Source organism: Megalobrama amblycephala, linkage group LG22 (genome assembly GCF_018812025.1).
Source record: "Megalobrama amblycephala isolate DHTTF-2021 linkage group LG22, ASM1881202v1, whole genome shotgun sequence".
In the NCBI taxonomy this organism is placed as follows: domain Eukaryota; kingdom Metazoa; phylum Chordata; class Actinopteri; order Cypriniformes; family Xenocyprididae; genus Megalobrama; species Megalobrama amblycephala.
Window position 1 is genome coordinate 8,495,937 of NC_063065.1, and position 19,561 is coordinate 8,515,497.

The window sequence follows — 19,561 nt, forward strand, 5'->3', positions numbered from 1 at the left end:
ATGACCATGACAAATGATTTCTTGTGGCTTAATTTGATCTTAGTGTGTACATTTCTAAAAATCAGCGGCACAAAAAAAAAAAAAAATTGATTCCTAAATATGCATCTGGGGCAGCGACTTTATTGTTGCTTATATACCTTACAGTTACCTTGATTTAATGCATCTTTGAGGATCGCCTCAAAACCTGAACGTGCATTTTGTTGTCAGGATGTAGACCATACTGTCACTGGTCACTTTTATGACTGCCTTTTCAAGCCTTTTTCTAAATTATTACAAGATAATAGATGTAATTTAACATGGAGCTGGAAGTCTCTGTTGGGTCTCACTGAGTAATTAAGTCTGTCGTTCGAAATGTCATTCGTTGTTATTGTTTCCTGTGTTTAGAAATGCTATTAGTGTTCAAACCAGAACTTTTTAGTGTCTTTTTGTTATTACATACTTCCCAGACTAAATTATATAACATTCGCCTTATTTTTAGAACGTTAAAGCATAATAAACCCCATCAATCTTTTCAGCATTTAATAATTGTGCTTCAAATTAAGAACAAAGCGTTTCGCTATATTTAGTGATGCCACGTAACCTTTAACAGTCTCTCTACTTATTTTTAAAAATGTATTTAAGTAGAGTGCAATTGAATTAATTTGTCAGTGTGTCGTGCGATTTGTTCCTCATAGTGCATGTCCAACGAGTCTTAAGTGTTGTTGCTGCTTCTGTGTCGTTCGTTCTTTTTGCATTTTTTCTGCACCTTTTTTTCCAAGAATCTGTCTGTCAGTCTGTCTCTGTCCCACCTAACATGACTTCTTGAATAACGCAGCCTCACTTCCACTGACCAGCAAAACCCTTCATGCAAAAACTACCAGTGTCACTGTTAGTCGGATTAAGAGTTGAGGGCTAGGCTTGGCTGATCTAGATGGACTCTCTCCTGTCTTGTCTGCTGTTCTGCTGTTATGGAACTCTGAGCAGTTACTGAAGCCCAGTTACAGTATGGACTTACCAGTACCTAGGGGTACCAGCATGCATCTGCTAGCCAACCTGATTTATTATTATTTCTTTTTTGTTCTTGATATTATATGGTCTATTTTGCAGTAAGTATGCTAATGTGTGTTTTAATCGCAGCCCTCAAGGTGAGTGAGTTACCGAGATGCAAAAATGTTCATCCTCTTGCTGTAGGAATGATAATGTTTTGAGAGGAACATTTCATTGGCACAGACTCAAGGAAAGGCTTTAATGAACAAAACATGCATGGCTGACCATTGCTGCACTGATACAGTGGGATCTAAAAGTCTGAGACCAATTGAAAATCTGGGATTTTTATTAGTTCACCCAAAAATGAAAATTTTGTCATCAATTACTCACTCTTATGTTGTTCCATAACTGTATTAATTTCTTTCTTGTGAGCACAGAAGAGGTTTTGGATCCTACGGAAGAGGATTAGGGCCAAGCAATAATAAAAAAATAAAACCATCTCGAGATTAAAGTTGTTAAATTTCGAGAAAAAACTCGTTAAATTTCAAGAAAAGTCGAGATAAATTGTTGAGAATAAACTTGTTCAGTTACGAGAAAAAAACTCGTTAAATTTCGAGATAAAATGTTGAGAATAAACTTCAGTTACGAGAAAAAAACTCGTTAAATTTCAAGAAAAGTCGAGATAAAATGTTGAGAATAAAGTCATTAAATTACAAGAAAAAAGTCGTTAAATTACAAGAACAAATTCGTTAAATTATGAGAAAAATGTCGTTAAATTTCGAGAAAAAAGTCGAGATACAATGTTGAGAATAAAGTCATTACATTTACGAATTTATTCTCGTAATTTAACGAATTTGTTCTCGTAATTTAACGACTTTTTTCTCGTCATTTTAATGAGTTTATTCTCGTAATTTAATGACTTTATTCTCAATATTTTATCTTGACTTTTTTCTCGAAATTTAACGAGTTTGTTCTCGTAATTTAATGACTTTATTCTCAACATTTTATTTCAACTTTTCTCAAAATTTAACGACATTTTTTTTTCTCATAATTTAATGAATTTGTTCTTGTAATTTAACTACTTTTTTCTCATAATTTAATGACTTTATTCTCAACATTTTATCTCGACTTTTTTCTCAATTTAACGAGTTTTTTCTCGTAATTTAACGAGTTTCTTCTCAACATTTTATTTCGACTTTTTTCTCGAAATTGAACAACTTTAATCTCTAGATGGTTTTATTTTTTTATTATTGCTTGGCCCTAATCCTCTTCCGTATGATCCCAATTGACTTCAGTAGTATTTTTTTTTTTCATACTATGGAAGTCAATGGGGACCAAAAATAGTCAATTTTCAAAATATGGAAATTCATACAGGTTTAGAACAACTTGAGGGTGAGTAAATGATGATACAATTTTAATTTTTTGGTGAACTATCCCTCTAGGGGTACGTTTACACATTTTTAGAATGATCCCCATTCATACGGATCTGCAAAAACTACTTAAAATGCTGTATTATGCTGTCAGGCCAGTAGTTGGCGACGTCACTTTGTAAAGAAACACTATAGACTGAATACGTAATACGCATGCACATGATGTCACATTATATACATTTTTATTTTAAATTATGTTTTATTATATGTAGTATATTTGTTTCAATAATATTATCTTAATATATTATATAGTGAAGAAATCGAAATAAAATTCATTAGTGGTCTCAGACATTTGGACTCAGACTGTATGTGCCTGACAATATGTGGCTTATTTGAAATGCTGACTGTTATTATTGACAACGCAGTTTTGGTTTTTAATTTCATAATTAACTTTTCAATTGTTAGATCTTATTTCTGTTAACATTTTACAGTAATTATGGTACTAAAGTGACTTCAAAATGGCAAAGATCAGTGATATCAACAAAAAACTTGTTTTTTGACCGCACTATTAAAGCCAGAATATTTATTTATTTATGAAAAATAGATATTTGTTCATAATGTATGACTTTTAACAAATCATAAATGCAACACATTAATTATCATTAATTCTGCTACTCTCCATACATAAGAGTGCAATATTACTTTAAGTAATTTATCACCACTACATATTCACTAAAAATAACAAGCTTAATATAGACAGTAAATACTAAAAGGCATTATTTGATCTAAAAAAAAAAAAATGCATCCTGTATTAATAGAACAACAGTATCCATTCAACCTCCTTTCTGTTTTCTACTTTTATTTTTTATGTCTGTCAGACTGAAGTATCATAACTCAGCACCCAGGCAATTACTGCGGTTCCCTGACAGCGGGAGATATTGGGACTATTAGAGCTGATTCATGAGGCTGTGCCTTTCTGTGTAACTTGTGTCTGTGTCATTGTTTGTTTGTTCTTCACCTTGTGTTCCCAGGGTCAAGGAATGTTGCCTTATTTTGCTAACTTCCGTCTGCTTGCAGAGTTTTCCACACCGTGTGTAAACCAACGGTAGGTATTTGGCTGATCAAAGTTCAAGATGTGAAAATAATGATGAAAAGACGTGAATATAGTTATTTTTGCGGCAGACCTAATTGCAATGCATTTGTAGGAGTTTACCTGTCAGACCACTAAATTTATGGGCCGAGAGTATTTAAATGAATCATGTAAGATGATTTACTAAGATTTGCGTTAGTCAATCTAGTGGTAATTGCACCATTATTTAACACCCAAAAAAGCATGTCTTAACCGGTTTTGCACCTGACATGACATTGTCAGTAGATCACTCACAGAATGTTTTATTCCCATATGCACTTTTATTAGGTTGCGGCTGCACAGTAATTTGCCGATTAGTAAATTTGGCACCATATGCTCTATTTTCCTCAAAAAATATGTTGCTTTACAGACATTAAATGTAGGGATGTCCCGAGCCGATCACAAGGATCGGTTATAATTGTTATATTGGAATTACTTAGTAATGGATGCCCTTTTTTTTTTTTTTTTGAGCCCCTGTCCCTGAAAAACACTTTGCATGGCCCTGTATACATTGGATTGATTTTAATAACTTTTTTGCAACCTTTTTTGCGACTAAATTTTGTTAGAGGTTGCCACCACCAACTGATAAGAGCTGACATTTCTGCTGCATATGAGAAACATCAAACGGCAAACGAAAGCAGAATAAAATCATGCTACTCGTTTGAGCTGCACAGTGTGGACCATTCATCAGCTCGGACCAATATCTAGTGTACGGTGTTCATATTAGGACTTCCTTACACCTCAGTCATACAATGAAAAGGCGTCATGCCTCAGACTGAAAGGCTTCAGGTCTCAGGAAAAACAACGTCAGGTGTCAGGTCTCGTACAATTAGGCATAGAACTAAACAGCCTCAGACCAAAAGGCATCAAACTCAAAGGCATCAGACGAAACGGACTTAGAAAGAAGCAAATTGCCCCGTCTCAGTGTGATGTCACGTGCACGCAGTTTTCAGTTAAATATTACACTGAGTTGTATAAAACATATCCCACTGAGATTATTTTGTAAATTTGTATTATTCACTAGTTTTATTTGCATGTAGGCTATAAAAAGATAGCAAAATAACACATTGCAACTAGCTTGCATTGCAAACTATCGTGAACACATACGAAAATTAACCATGGTTAAAAGTGTTAACTATGATTTTTTTTTTTTTTTTTTTTTTTTTTTTTTTTTTTTGGATTGATAGGCTATTTGTATAACAATAATTTTACTACAAATACCTTAAACTATAGTATAGCAAAACCATGGTTAATTTGTGGTTACCATGGTTAAAGGATTAGTCCACTTTTAAATACACTTTTCCTGATAAATTTACTCACCCCCATGTCATCCAAGATGTTCATGTCTTTCTTTCGTCAGTCGAAAAGAAATGAAGGTTTTTGAGGAAAACATTCCAGGATTATTCTCCTTACAGTGGATTTCAATGGCTACCAACAGGTTGAAGGTCAAAATTACAGTTTCAGTGCAGCTTCAAGGGCTTTAAACGATACCAGATGAGTAATAAGGGTCTTATCTAGCGAAACGATCGGTCATTTTCGAAAAAAAATACAACCGTTTATGCTTTATAAACAAAATATCGCCATGAACGTACTTTCCGCTTCCGCATTCTTCATAACGCTTACGCTGAATGTCCTACGCCTTCCCTATTCTACTTACCGAAAGAACGCGGCGCCAGTTTCGTTTTTTTCCGTAACTTGAATAGGGAAGGCGTAGGACATTCAGCGTAAGCGTTATGAAGAATGCGGAAGCGGAAAGTACGTTCATGGCGATATTTTGTTTATAAAGCATAAACGGTTGTATGTTTTTCGAAAATGACCGATCGATTCGCTAGATAAGACCCTTATTACTCATCTGGTATCGTTTAAAGTCCTTGAAGCTGCACTGAAACTGTAATTTTGACCTTCAATCTGTTGAAATCCACTGTAAGTAGAAAAATCCTGGAATGTTTTCCTCAAAAACCTCGACTTTCGACTGACGAAAGAAAGACATGAACATCTTGTATGACATGGGGGTGAGTAAATTTATCAGGAAAAGTGTATTTAAAAGTGGACTAATCCTTTAACTACAATAACCATTTTGTTTTATTTGGTTAGTTTTTATGAGGTAAAAAAAATATTTCAAGCTATTTGAATGCGTTGTTATAAGTACAGCTGCTTTGTGTACATAGGTTACCAAGGAAACGGCTTTATTTCTGCTGTTCCAGCGCCACCTACTGTCAGAGAATCGATTAGGCAAGGCGAGACAAGGCAATTTTATTTATTTAGCACATTTCATACACAGTGGTAATTCACAGGTAAAGTGCTTTACATAAAAAGGAAACAAATACATAAAAATAAAAATGGAATGCATAAAAAATTACAATAAAAACAGAATACCTCTATCTGGTTGGAAGAGTCACATTTACATTTTCATTCAGCCCGTTGCTGTTTTTCTGCAGACCAATGTGAAAATTGGCATGTCCTTTTCTTTTCTTATTCACCAAGGGATTACATAAATAGCCTACATGAATACCATCAACAGATAGATTCTACATAATTAACATGCACGCATACACACCTTAAATTAATTTGGGAATAGTAACAGTAAAGAAGAAGACAACTGAAGGATGACATATGATGGGATAAAAGCCAATAGAAAGTCAGGCTATACAAAAAAAGAAAAGAAAAAAAAGATGCCTTTTAGTCTGATACCTTTTCGTCTGAAGCCTTTTGGTCTGAGGCTGTTTAGTTCGATGCCTAATTGTACGAGACCTGACACCTGACGTTGTTTTTCCTGAGACCTGAAGCCTTTCAGTCTGAGGCGCGATGCCGTTTTGTCCGATGACTGAAGCCTTTTAGTCTGAGGCATGACGCCTTTTCGTTGTATGACCGAGGTGTGAGGAAGTCCTAATATGAACACCGTACTAGTGAGAAACTTTCAATATCAGATTAAACAGTGCTGGCTACCATGAATAAACAAGTTATAGAGAGCTTTTCAGTCCACAAATCACCAACATTAGCCATGGATTTAACATAGTAACACTAACTGTAACCATGGTATTGTGTGAAAAATAGTCGAATGTTTTTACATTATTCATTTCAGGGTTTGTACATCCTTTTGAGAGTGAAATTCAAGCACTTTTTAAGAACTTTCAAGTATTTGACACTTTTTCCAGCACTTCAAAGCTCTAAATATTATCTAGCTTAATTTTTTTTTAATGTTATGTTATGTTATGACCAAAAACATTTGTTCATCTATCAAAGATGGTCCCCATTTGTAAAACTAAAAGTTTCAAGAAGTAGGAAAACTAATTTGGCAACAAACACTTTTGTTTAAAAATAAAAAACATGAAATTACCACTATAACCAGTAGATGGCGGCAGAGGAGCACTCATTGGCCTATTAGCCATTTCCACTCCCTAATATTTTTTTCACACATTTTGCTTTTAAATTTATATTTTGATATTAAGAAATCCCTATTATAAAATATCAAATCAACAAGAAATCAAATTTTGTCAAAGTTTGACACATTTTGTACTGAAGTATGTAGGAAGAAAGTAAGAAAAGTCACAAAGTCTCATGAAAAACAGGAAAAAAAAGCACTAAGCAAGCAAAGAGTGCTACTTTTATAATCACTGAAGCTATCGGTTCTGTATAATGCTATAGAAGAACATTTACAATATTTCCCTATAAAAATTAGGTTGTTGTTGTTGTTAAAGGGATAGTTCACCCAAAAATGAAAATTTGATGTTTATCTGCTTACCCCCAGCGCATCCAAGATGTAGGTGTCTTTGTTTCTTCAGTAGAACACAAATGATGATTTTTAACTGCAACCGTTGCCATCTGTCAGTGGTATAATGCAAGTCAGCGGGAACTTGGACTATAAGAGTAAATAAAACACGACAGACAAATCCAAATTAATGAGCGCGCATATGAGCGCGAGACATCACTGCCGTTGTCAGAGCGCGATCAGACCAAACGAATCGAGTGATGAATGCAGTTGGACATAGGGGGTGTATTAGAGGTAAAAAATGATATAAATACTGTTCGGTTTCTCGCACAAACCGATCGTTTCGTGTCTTAAGACATCAGTGTGTCGTCACGAGCCGCAGGGTTTAATTTGGACTTGTCTAAGCAAGTTTTATTTACTCTTATAGTAGAAGTTCCCATCCACTAGCATTATTTGACTGACAGACGGCAACGGTTGGAGTTAAAAATCATCATTTGTGTTCTACTGAAGAAACAAAGTCACCTACATCTTGGATGCCCTGGGGGTAAGCAGATAAACATCAAATTTTCATTTTTTGGGTGAACTATCCCTTTAATTTTATCTGCATCTCAACTCAAGCTCAGTGCTTTACTTTCAAATGTGAATTTCCAAGAAATAAACATGTATTATCACACAATCTCCCCTCTCCAGTCTTCCCACAATCACTTCTCCTCAGTGCTACCAAATCAGGTGCTGGCTATATCATCTGCCACTGCTCTCAAATGTTAGTCTGGAGTCCTATACTTGAAGTATCAGTTCGGACACAGTATCGGCAGATACTCAATATTCATTGACTTGGATCAGATCGGGGACAAAAAAAATTTGTTCGGGACATCCCTAATTAAATGTTTAAAATGGCATTTCATGCTGTCTTTAATAAGAAATTGTGTTAGCATATTAGTTTACAGCATGTCACTTTGCTCACCTGTGTTTTCCAGCTGGTTCTTTGAAGTGTTAGGTTACCCCAAAGTCTCCAAGCCCAACATGGCTAACGGGGTACTGATGGCGGCTGTGTTTTTCCTGGTGCGGATCGCTGTCATGCCAGTATACTACACCCGAATGTGCTCCGTGTACGGCACGGAGGCCTTCTACAGGGTCTCCTTCGGCGGCCGCAGCGCTTGGATCTTCTCCAGCATCTGCCTGGACATCATGAACGTCATGTGGATGCATAAAATCGCCCGCGGCTGCTACAAAGTCTTACGTTCCAGCCGGAGGTCCAAACCTGAGAGCCAGGAGAATGGAAAAACCGATTGAGCGAAAGGAACTGGCTTAAAGGACGTTCGAATTTGCTCACAAGCAGGGTTGTTGTCATACTGAAGATCTTCAAGGGAGCGGACACTATTGCGTGATAGTGACCCGGTAGAGAATGAAAACCACCCCCAGAGCAATATTTCACAGAGTTAAGACCCAAAACTCTGACAAAATGAGATCTAGTACACCAGAAAAGACTGGCCGCCCACTTTATTTTGTGTTTTAAAAACTGTACGTCAAAAGTGCAAACTATGCACTGTACAAAACCACCGGCTGAACTGTATTTTGCTGTTTGTTTCTACAGTAAACACCTGAGGGTGGTTTTAATTTTAAACAGTGGGCAGGTAAACCACATTATTTATTCATCAAAGTTCAGTCCGTCGCTCTCAATCACTGTACTGTGCAAAGGGGCCAAGCGGTCAGAGAGTCAAAGCCGCGAATACTGACTGTGAAAGATTCACCCACGCAACTGCACTGCACTAAACGAGGAAAATCAGCGATCGGGATCAGTGTACTCGAGACAAATCTCTTGGAAAATCCACCGTCATGCTGTACTCGCGACGTATTAGATATTTTATCTGATGGACCGTTGAGATCCGACTTCTGTCGACGTGGTGAAATGTGGGTTAAATAGCCAAAAAATATTTTATATGTATAGAAGATACGAGCAGTAAACTCTTCTCATTGCAATTGCATTCATACGAAACTGTTTTAAGAATGAAATCGGTTTACACTCGCTCCAGATTCCGTTCCGATTCCGTTGACGTCACGATTTGTTCGCACTGTACAGTTAATTGCATGCGGCAATGTTGTTCTCTGAATGTTTGCATTGCATTGTACATAGAAATTTTATTGAACATACGATAATTATTTTATTTACGTTCGTGTACAGTGTATCCAATCAATACTGAACTTAAATCGATTTATGATTTGGAAATGGTTTTAAAAGGAAATTCAATTTGTGTAGCTCGTGAATGTTCGAGGAGTTCTCGACGCCGGTGTCGAATAGTTTTCCTGCATCGTATCTAATTTATTGAACCAGTTTTACACTGGGAAAGGCATGATAATGTTTGTACGACATATTTATTATTTTTTAACAGAAAGATATAAAAGTCGTCAATGTATCCGAGTAGATATACAGCATATGAGAGATTTCACAATACAGAGATACTTTTATGAATTCATTGTCACTATGTAAGACAAATTTAGTGTAGAATATTCATGCTGTACACACATGCATTCGGTGGCGGCACAGACGTGAGTGCATGAGTAGTTTTACTGATTTCTGAAAGACGGCTTCATCGATTTGCGTGGAAACGATTTTAAATGGGCTCTGTTTTTATTGAACTTAGTACTTGAATTTTGAAATGCGTTATTCTGAGAGACAGACCTATGAAGAATTGTCTTTTATTGGCACAAGTTATACAGGAATCCATGTTGTGATTTTTGCCTTTGCATTCAATCACTTAAAATGCCTTTTTGTTTTGTTCAATAAACATCTTTTATTTACTTCTTCTAGTGTCGTTTTGTACCACATGGGTCATTGTAAAGGATGAATGATTGTGTTTTTAGTTCTTGCTAATGTTACAACCAAAGGTCAGAAGTAAGAATGGCTGTTTGGAGTCTTAATCTTAAGTAAGTAAGTGGTGACACACCAACAGTCTTAGTATAATTTTGCAGAAAACCCCAGTTTGGCTTACAGACATGCATTATAATACACTGTTCAAGTATAATATGAAACAAGGTTTTTCAAAACCTCATGTTGCAGGTCATTTCCAAAGCGGCATTGATCTATGAATCTGTGGGCGGTTATAGATTTTTTTGTTTGTTTGTTTGTTTGTTTGTTTGTTTGTTGTTTTGCCAAGACAATATTGAATTGTACTTTTCCGCTTCTGATGATTTTTGGGAAATCCTTTCAACGCTTCAAGGTACAAATAAACCAGTGTTCGGCGTTTGGTTCATGAAACGTGGAGATGCATAATATCATGGCTGTATGTGTTTTTATTATTGATGCGTTCCATACAGTAATGTCACAGGAAGTTGTTGCCATGTAAATGTTTACATATGTTCTTACAGTGGCCACAGGGATCATGTTCCCACATACTGAAGGAAAGTGCATGTTTCTGAGGAATGACACAGCAGTTATTTTTGAACATGTTTATTCTTAATTTGTCACTTGCGTTATGCCATTTGCCTCAATAAAGCAATATGCTCATTTTGATCCATAATCATTTGGTATGTCCCTTCTTCAGATGTGGTGGTTTGTATGTCTTACCTATTTAACATTTCATTAAGTGAGATACTACAGGCAAAAACACACATGTATCTGTCAATTTTGAGATTTTTGTACTTTTCATAAAGTGTTGTTTCAGATATCCAAAATACACCTATTTGCATCTGTAGATTTCAATTACAGTACATATCTTTAAAGGCCGTTTTCTCAAAATTCCTGCCGAAAGCTCCACTTCAGTAACGTGAACATACACCAAAATTTACAGTTTTATTCCCATCTGTATTCTGAAAGTGCTTACAGAGGGGTTTGTTCATATATAATGTGCCTGATTTATACAATTTATTCCTAAAAAATGGTGAAAATGTGTTTTTCTGGCTTAATGTATGCAAATTAGTATTTAAACATTTCAGAAAACTTGTAATACAAAAAAATGTTGCAATTCTTAAGGTGAGACACCCCAGGTGAATAGGGTATAAAGAATAACTAATTGATATCACCATACTAGGTGATTGATTACATTAAAAATTGCAAACATTTTTAGCATTACAAGTTTTCAAAAATGTAATGTTTAAATATGCAAATGAGGCATTATCTAATTAAATATGCGCTAATTTGCTTAAATTTCTAGAACAAAAATCTGAATGTTGGATGACGTCAGGTTCAAAGTTCTCATTTAATTTTTTGGACATTAAATTCAAAGGTTTTTACAGAGGGAATTTTGGATATCTCTTTTTATCACTCCATAAATCAGAAAATACTATCAACAGCCAGAAAAATATATATATATATATATATATATATATATATATATATATATATATATATATATATATATATATATATATATTTTAACCATTTTTTTAGGAATAAAATGTATAAAATCAGGCAAATTATATATCAACAAATCCCTCTGTAAGAATATAGATAGGAATAAAACTGTAAAGTTTGGTGTAAATAAGTTCTGCTGAAGTGGAGATTTCTTATTATTATTTCAACTGAATCATGGTTTTTAATGCACTAGAAAGCACACAGAATAGATATTACATTTAAAGATTCTACATAATTCTTATTAATGTTATTAATTAATTTAAATAATGTTCCATGAAAAGTCCTAACTTAAATAGGCAAACAATGGCCTGGTTTCACAGACAGGGCTTAGGCTAGTTAGCACAATAAGGACATTTAAGTAGCTTTTATAAACGTACTCTAGAAAAATGTCTGTATTTGAGACAAAACAATGGCTCTGACACATTTTAAGATATGTTAGTGCAATTTGCTTTCAGTTAAAACAGCTCAAACATGCATTTTAGTTTAGGACTAGCTTAAGCACTGTCTGTGAAACCGGGGCGAAATGATTTCTCAGAAAAGCACATTATGGACAGATTCATGTATCTAATTAATATTTATGAGCTACGCCTCGGTCCCGCCCATGGTCCCGCCCCGCACGCAGTGCATGCTGGATGTAGCGGAAGTAGCGGTGCACGTTGACATTGCAGAGCGTCCGATCCTCATATAAGAGACACAGTAAGGTGAGTTATGCTCTCATATCTGTAGCTCCTCAGTGATTGAGATTATTATGTGAAGATATTTAAAAGCTGGTTATGTTATAATGGAGTTTGTAGTGGAATATGTGATTTAGTGTTCAGTGTTTTACATGACTGTATGGATGATGTTATGTAACTTATTTTGTAACTCTTACATTTTGGGATTGGTAGAAGTCTGATTTTTTTTTTTTTTTTTTTTATATAGTATATAAATTATTTTAGATGTACTCTCACTGACGATATAGTGTGTTTGTCTCTTAAAGTTCACGTTTAAGAATAGTGATAAGTGTAAACTAAAAAGCACTGTAATATTGTTCTGAATGTGTATGACAGAATATTTATGCTATTTTACAAAAAAAAAAAAAAAAAAATTGAAGGGTGACCTGCTCCAAAAATGTCCATAAAAAGCACCATAACAATAGTTCATATCATTGGTGCTATATATTCCAAGTCATCTAAAACATTATGATAGCTTCGTATGAGGAATAATAGATAATTTTGCCTATATTCAAATATGGCACATCAAACTGTCTCACATGAGGTTTGACACAAGCTATTCCAAATGCCACTTCTTTTCATAACTAAACACAACACTAAATTTGAATATGCACATATTAAAACCCCACAAATTAGACTTAAAGGTTTAGTTCACCCAAAAATGAAAATTCTGTCATGTATTACATTACCGTTCCACACCCGTAAAACCTTCGTTAATCTTCAGAACACAAATTAAGGTATTTTAGTTGAAATCCGATAGCTCCGTGAGGCCTGCATAGCCAGCAATGACATTTCCTCTCTCAAGATCCATTAATGTACTAAAAACATATTTAAATAAGTTCATGTGAGTACAGTGGTTCAATATTAATATTATAAAGTGACGAGAATATTTTTGGTGCACCATCGGAAGCATCGGATCATAAATGAATCAGCATATCGAATCATGATTCGGATCGTGTGTCCAACTGCAAAACTGCTGAAATCACGTGACTTTGACGCTCCGAACCGCTGATTCGACACGCTGATTCATTGTGCTCCGATGCTTCCTGAAGCAGTGTTTTGAAATGTAGTTTTTTTGGCGCACCAAAAATATTCTCGTCGCTTTATAATATTAATATTGAACCACTGTACTCACATGAACTGATTTAAATATGTTTTTAGTACCTTATGGATCTCGAGAGAGGAAATGTCATTGCACCCTATGCAGGCCTCACTGAGCCATCGGATTTCATCTAAAATATCTTAATTTGTGTTCCGAAGGTCTTACGGGTGTAGAACGGCATGAGGGTGAGTAATAAATGACAGAATTTTAATGTTTGGGTGAACTAACCCTTTAAAGGGATAGTTAACCCAAAAATTGTCATAATTCTGTCATCATTTACTCACCCTCAAGTTGTTTCAACCTGTATGAGATTCTTCTGTTGAACACAAAAGAAGATATTTTGAAGAATGTTGGTTGATGGTAGCTATTGACTTCCATAGTAGGAAAAAAAATACTATGGAAGTCAATGGGGTACATCAACTGTCTGGTTACCAACATTCTTCAAAGTATCTTCTTTTGTGTTCAACAGAAGAAAGAAACTCTTGAGGATGAATAAACAGCGTGTTTGACCTACTCCATTAACATCATTCAGCAACATGTTTTCAAATAGTCACATTACATAACACAAGTAATGATGCAACAGGGTGTGCTTGATCTCCATTTTAATGTCCTTGATCTCTTCATCTCTTCAGCACTGGTGTTCATCATGGGTGCGTCCGTATCCAGTCTTGCCCCCAATATCCAGGCAGAGTCTGCGATGTCATCGCCTCATTTTGGTGGGATGTCCCCGCCCCCTGGGTGTCCCATGCATCAAGAGTCCCCTAAAAGTGAGTCACACTCGATCTGTTCTCATGAGCTGGATATCAGCAGATTGTATGTAATAATTCATAATGTGCAATATAAACCCAGGCTCTCCGCCTCCTGAGTGCCCGATGCATCAGGCTCAGACGCCTCCGGCCAGCCCGCCACACCAGGAGAGAGCTTATGAGTTTGTCGAATGTCCCATGAGAGCTTCTGAAGGAGCTATCGATCCCACAAATATGGTGAGCTGGGCACATCCCTGAATAAGATGATGTGGTTTTTGTTTTTGGCTTATGCATGTTAATGTTGCTTTTATGTGTACCACAGATGCCCCCTCCAAACCAGGTGCCCTCCCCGGACCAGCCATTCCCTTTGTCCATGAAAAGAGAGGAGTCTAAAATCCCACGAGCAGGCACAGAACAGAACTGGGTCTATCCTTCGGAACAGATGTTCTGGAATGCCATGCTGCGGAAGGGGTGAGTTTCGGCGTGCTGTACTATGTACAAAGTATACGTTTGTATAAAGATTCCTAAATTTTACAACCAGGATACATCCTGTTCATGTTTCGGAGAGCTGATATGTCATTTGGCTTAGTTTCAGGAAGTCTGTGAGTGCTGTAACTTGATTACCAAGATAGAAAAAGTTGTACATTATTCTCCAATGTCAAGAAAGAGAACACAATGGTTTTGCATGAGCTAGGACGTATGCACTAACATTCAAAAAGTTGGGGTCAGTAAGATTTTTTTAATGTTTTTTAAAGAAGGTTGCGTTTATTTGATCAAAAAATACAGTAAAAACTGTAATATTGTGAAACATTATTACAATTTAAAATAACTGTTTTCTGTTTTATTATATTTTAAAATGTAATTTATTCCTGTGATTGCAAGATGTCTTAAGTCCAGTCTTCAGTGTCACATGATCCTTCAGAAATCATTCTATCAATCTATCACTTTTGATCAATTTAATACATCCTTGCTGAATAAAAGTATTAATGTCTTTAAGAAAAAAAAAAGAAAATCATACTGACCCCAAATTTTTCTTTAAATAAATATTGTTTATATATTAAAAATAAATATATGTATTTATTTACTATACAGTACAGTCCAAAAGTTTGGAACCACTAAGATTTTTAATGTTTTTAAAAGAAGTTTCATCTGCTCACCAAGGCTACATTTATTTAATTAAAAATACAGTAAAAAACAGTAATATTGTAAAATATTATTACAATTTAAAATAACTGTGTACTATTTAAATATATTTGACAAAGTAATTTATTCCTGTGATGCAAAGCTGAATTTTCAGCATCGTTACTCCAGTCTTCAGTGTCACATGATCCTTCAGAAATCATTCTAATATGCTGATTTGCTGCTCAATAAACATTTATGATTATTTTCAATGTTGAAAACAGTTGTGTACTTTTTTTTTCAGGATTCCTTGATGAATAGAAAGTTCAAAAGAACAACATTTATCTGAAATACAAAGCTTCTGTAGCATTATACACTACCGTTCAAAAGTTTGGGGTCAGTAAGAATTTTTATTTTAATTTTTTTGAAAAGAAATGAAAGAAATGAATACTTTTATTCAGCAAGGATGCATTAAATCAATCAAAGTGGCAGTAAAGACATTTATAATGTTACAAAAGATTAGATTTCAGATAAACACTGTTCTTTTGAACTTTCTATTCATCAAATAATCCTGAAAAAAATATTGTACACAAATATTTTGTACAATTGTACACATTAAATGTTTCTTGAGCAGCAGATCAGCATATTAGAATGATTTCTGAAGGATCATGTGACACTGAAGACTTGAGTAATGATGCTGAAAATTCAGCTTTGCATCACAGGAATAAATTACTTTGTGAAATATATTCAAATAGAAAACAGTTATTTTAAATTGTAATAATATTTCACAATATTACTGTTTTTACTGTATTTTTAATTAAATAAATGTAGCCTTGGTGAGCAGACGAAACTTCTTTTAAAAACATTAAAAATCTTAGTGGTTCCAAACTTTTGGACTGTACTGTGTATATATATATATATATATATATATATATATATATATATATATATATATATATTAATATGAATATACAAATGTTGCATTTTTCTTGGCTCAGTTGTCGCCTTGGATTTTTCCCCCCATGCAGTGCAGATTTCACCCATAAGTGAAAATTTTGTCATCATTTACTCATTCTCAAACTGTTGCAAACCATCAGTGGCTACCATCAACTGTCTGGTTACCAACATTCTTCAAAACATCTTCTTTTGTGTTCAACAGAAGAAACTAATACAGGTTTGGAACAACTTGAGGGTGACAGAATGATGACAGAATTTCCATTTTTGGGTGAACTATCCCTTTAAGAGCAGAAGGCTGAATATTACACATATAGAATCATATAGACTATTTTATGAAAACTTTCTGGTCATTTTGGAATGGAAGGATGACAGTCTATCCAGGCAGGATATGTTAGATGCTGCCTTATGTTTGGTCAAATTCTGTCTTATAAATGTTTGCTTACTCAATGTCAGGAGTGTGCCTAGGATTCCTTTAAATGCTGCCTACTAAGTGTTGGTACAGAACAATTATTTTAGATACTTCACAGACAAGACATGCTCATGTTTTGCACATTATGGAAGGAAAATCAGTCTTTTTTGTCATGAATTACTGTAAATAGTTAATTGCTATTTGTTGTTATGCTAGGTGGCGCTGGAAGGATGACAGTCTCGCTCCCGAAGACATGTCCAATATAATCCAGATCCACAATCGTAACAACGATCAAGCCTGGCAGGAAATCCTGAAGTGGGAAGCCCTTCATGCCAGGTGACTGCAACACAACTCTCATTTTTACACGATCAGTGACTGAAATCACTTTACTGTATGATTCAGAGAGCAATGCTGTATTATGTAACAAATTACATTTTAAAATGTATTAAAATAGAAAACTATGGAAGCTTGTTTACGGCACCGAGTAGAAAACAAAAACGACTTTTTAATCACACAATTATGACTTTTTTCCTTGCAATTATGAGTATATATCTCAGAGTTTATAACTCACAATTCCAAGTGTATATCTCACAATTCTGTGAGGTAAAAAGTCGCAATTATCTTTTTTTATTCCATGACGGAATCAAGCTTCCATAGAAAAGTTATTTTAAATTGTAATAATATTTAATAATATTAGTATGGAAGCTTGTTTCCGTCACTGAATAACAAAATAAAAAGGTATAATTGCTACTTTTATCTTACAATTCTGACTTTTTTCTCAGAATTGCGTGATATAAACTCGCAATTGCAAGTTATAAAGTTAGAATTGTGAGTTATAAACTCACATTTGTGAGTTATAAAGTAAGAATTGAGTTATAGTCAGAATTGTGTGATATAGTCACAATTGCCTGTTATAAAGTCAGAATTGCGTGATATAAACTAGCAATTGTGAGTTATAAATTCAGAATTATGAGATATAAACTCACATTTGTGAGTTATAAAGTCAGATTTGCTTTATAGTCAGAATTGCGAGATATAAAGTTGCAATTGCTCGTTATAAAGTCTGAATTGTGATATATAAACACATTTGTGAGTTTAAAAGCCAGAATTGTGTTATAAAGTCGGTCTTTTTTCCCCTCAGAATTGTTTTTTATAACTTGCAATTGCGAGAAAAGTCAGAATTGTGAGGAAAAAAAGTCAGAATTGCGAGTTTATCTCGCAATTTTGAGTATATAACGCGCAATTCTGAGAAAAGAAGTCAGAATTGTCAGATATAATCTCGCAAATGTGAGAAAAAAGGTCAGAATTGTGAGATAAAAAGTCGCAATTATCTTTTTTCTTTTAGTTGCGGAAACAAGCTTCCATATATTAGTGTTTTTACTAAATAAGTTGTTTTAAATCAAATGAATGCAGTAGTTTTGATTAAATAAATGCCGCCTTTAACAGACTTTGTGCTGTACTACAATGTGTTCCAATGCAGTTTTTATATTGTTAGCAGAAATAATAAAATAACTTGTGATGCCAAACAAATTTAATCACATAAAAGCTGCATCATCACCTCTGCTGTCCCGTTGCTGCCAGATAAACGAGGTGATAATATCGTGTTAGTCTCCTCCTGTTTGTCATTTGATGGTCACTGGCAGTGTGATCTGCTTTGTTTTTACAAACTGCCAAGTATGCAAGAATGAGCATAGCGCCCTAGACTACTGTTAGTTTCACACACGTTTGTTTTTGGCAGCGAGTGTCCATGCGGTCCATCTCTGAAGAGATTCGGGGGCAAAGCCAAAGAGTTTTCACCCAGAGCCAGAATACGTCACTGGATGGGGTGAGATATAAAAGTCAATCCCAAAGGATCTTTCTCTTTTTGTGTTTAAAACACTGCAGAGTGCTTGATTTCTCTCTGCTTTCGTTCTCTCTAGATATGAATTGCCTTTCGACCGGCACGATTGGATCGTAGATCGGTGTGGAAAGGAAGTCCGCTATGTCATTGATTACTACGACGGGGACATTGATAAAGACACCTACCAGTTCTCCATCCTGGACGTGCGTCCGGCCATCGATTCTATGGGGGCCGTCTGGGATCGGATGAAGGTGGCCTGGTGGCGCTGGACATCGTAGAATCCATCCCAACACAGTTTTATCATTTCTGCACCACTATAAGACACTGGTGCCAATATACTAGAATCTGCATTCTACATGCTGTGAGACTTTCTGACTTTAACATGAATCCTTGTAAATTATTGCACATTGAGGAACTTACATGTTCTCTTTTGGAGAGCAAAATGAGTCAGTGTTTTTTTTTTCTCTTCTGATGAGGTTCATCATCAGCAAGCATCTCTTCTACTCTTCGAGTGATGGTTTTGAAATTGAAAGCTTGCTATCTGATCTTACTCACAGGTTATACATATCCGCTGGTTTTTCTCTTTCAAAGGCTGATTATTGAGTGTTTTAGTTCATGTGTAGAGCGACTGGCAGCTGTTAGCATTTTTTAGCTTGGCGAAACGGTTTGGTGGCCTTTGCTAATGAATGAAATTGATTGATAAAGCATATAAAATTGTGGCTTTTTTATTAAAAGCCCTTGTTCAGCTATTCCATATTCATCCCGCTGTCAGGTTCAGTTTTAAAATGTTGTAATTTCTCATACCTGCTGTTTTGGGTTTATTTATTTTGAGCAAACTGCTTCATTATTGTCTGTGTGTGTGTATGCTAATGTGTTGTTGACTGTGTTCTCTTTGAGTGAGTGTTTCTGAAAACAATTTCTCTAATTAAATACAATTTGTAACCCACTTCTTTTGTTTTAAATCCGGTCCTGTACCAAATTACAATTCAAAAAGTAAATCAACAGTGCTCAAGTACATGTTTCCCGTAGTTTTGCTTGGATGTCAGCTTTTTATTTTTGCCAGATCACTCCAGCAGGTGGTGCCCTTTCCTCAGAAAATGTAATTTCTTTCATTATTGTTTTATCGGTGATGGTGATTGATAGTGATCAT

General features: G+C 35.1%; 2 protein-coding genes across 4 annotated transcripts in view; both read left to right on the top strand.

The window, feature by feature from the left end:
• tlcd4a (TLC domain containing 4a) overlaps positions 1 to 9,973 on the top strand; it is a 28,504-nt gene extending 18,531 nt beyond the window's left edge. For all 3 annotated transcript variants that reach the window (XM_048173763.1, XM_048173764.1, XM_048173762.1), the window contains 2 exons: positions 3,368 to 3,441; positions 8,152 to 9,973. In XM_048173763.1, coding sequence (XP_048029720.1) covers positions 3,368 to 3,441; positions 8,152 to 8,467 — 390 coding nt within the window. In that variant the 3' untranslated portion in view covers positions 8,468 to 9,973. The remainder of the gene's footprint in view (positions 1 to 3,367; positions 3,442 to 8,151) is intronic.
• Positions 9,974 to 12,125: 2,152 nt separating this feature from the next.
• Positions 12,126 to 19,426, top strand: LOC125258184 (holocytochrome c-type synthase). The gene is made up of 7 exons (XM_048175071.1): positions 12,126 to 12,226; positions 13,973 to 14,107; positions 14,190 to 14,323; positions 14,409 to 14,557; positions 16,788 to 16,907; positions 18,310 to 18,396; positions 18,491 to 19,426. Exons 2-7 carry the CDS (start codon positions 13,987 to 13,989, stop codon positions 18,687 to 18,689), a joined length of 810 nt encoding a protein of 269 aa, XP_048031028.1. The 5' UTR covers positions 12,126 to 12,226; positions 13,973 to 13,986; the 3' UTR covers positions 18,690 to 19,426.
• Positions 19,427 to 19,561: the final 135 nt, after the last annotated feature.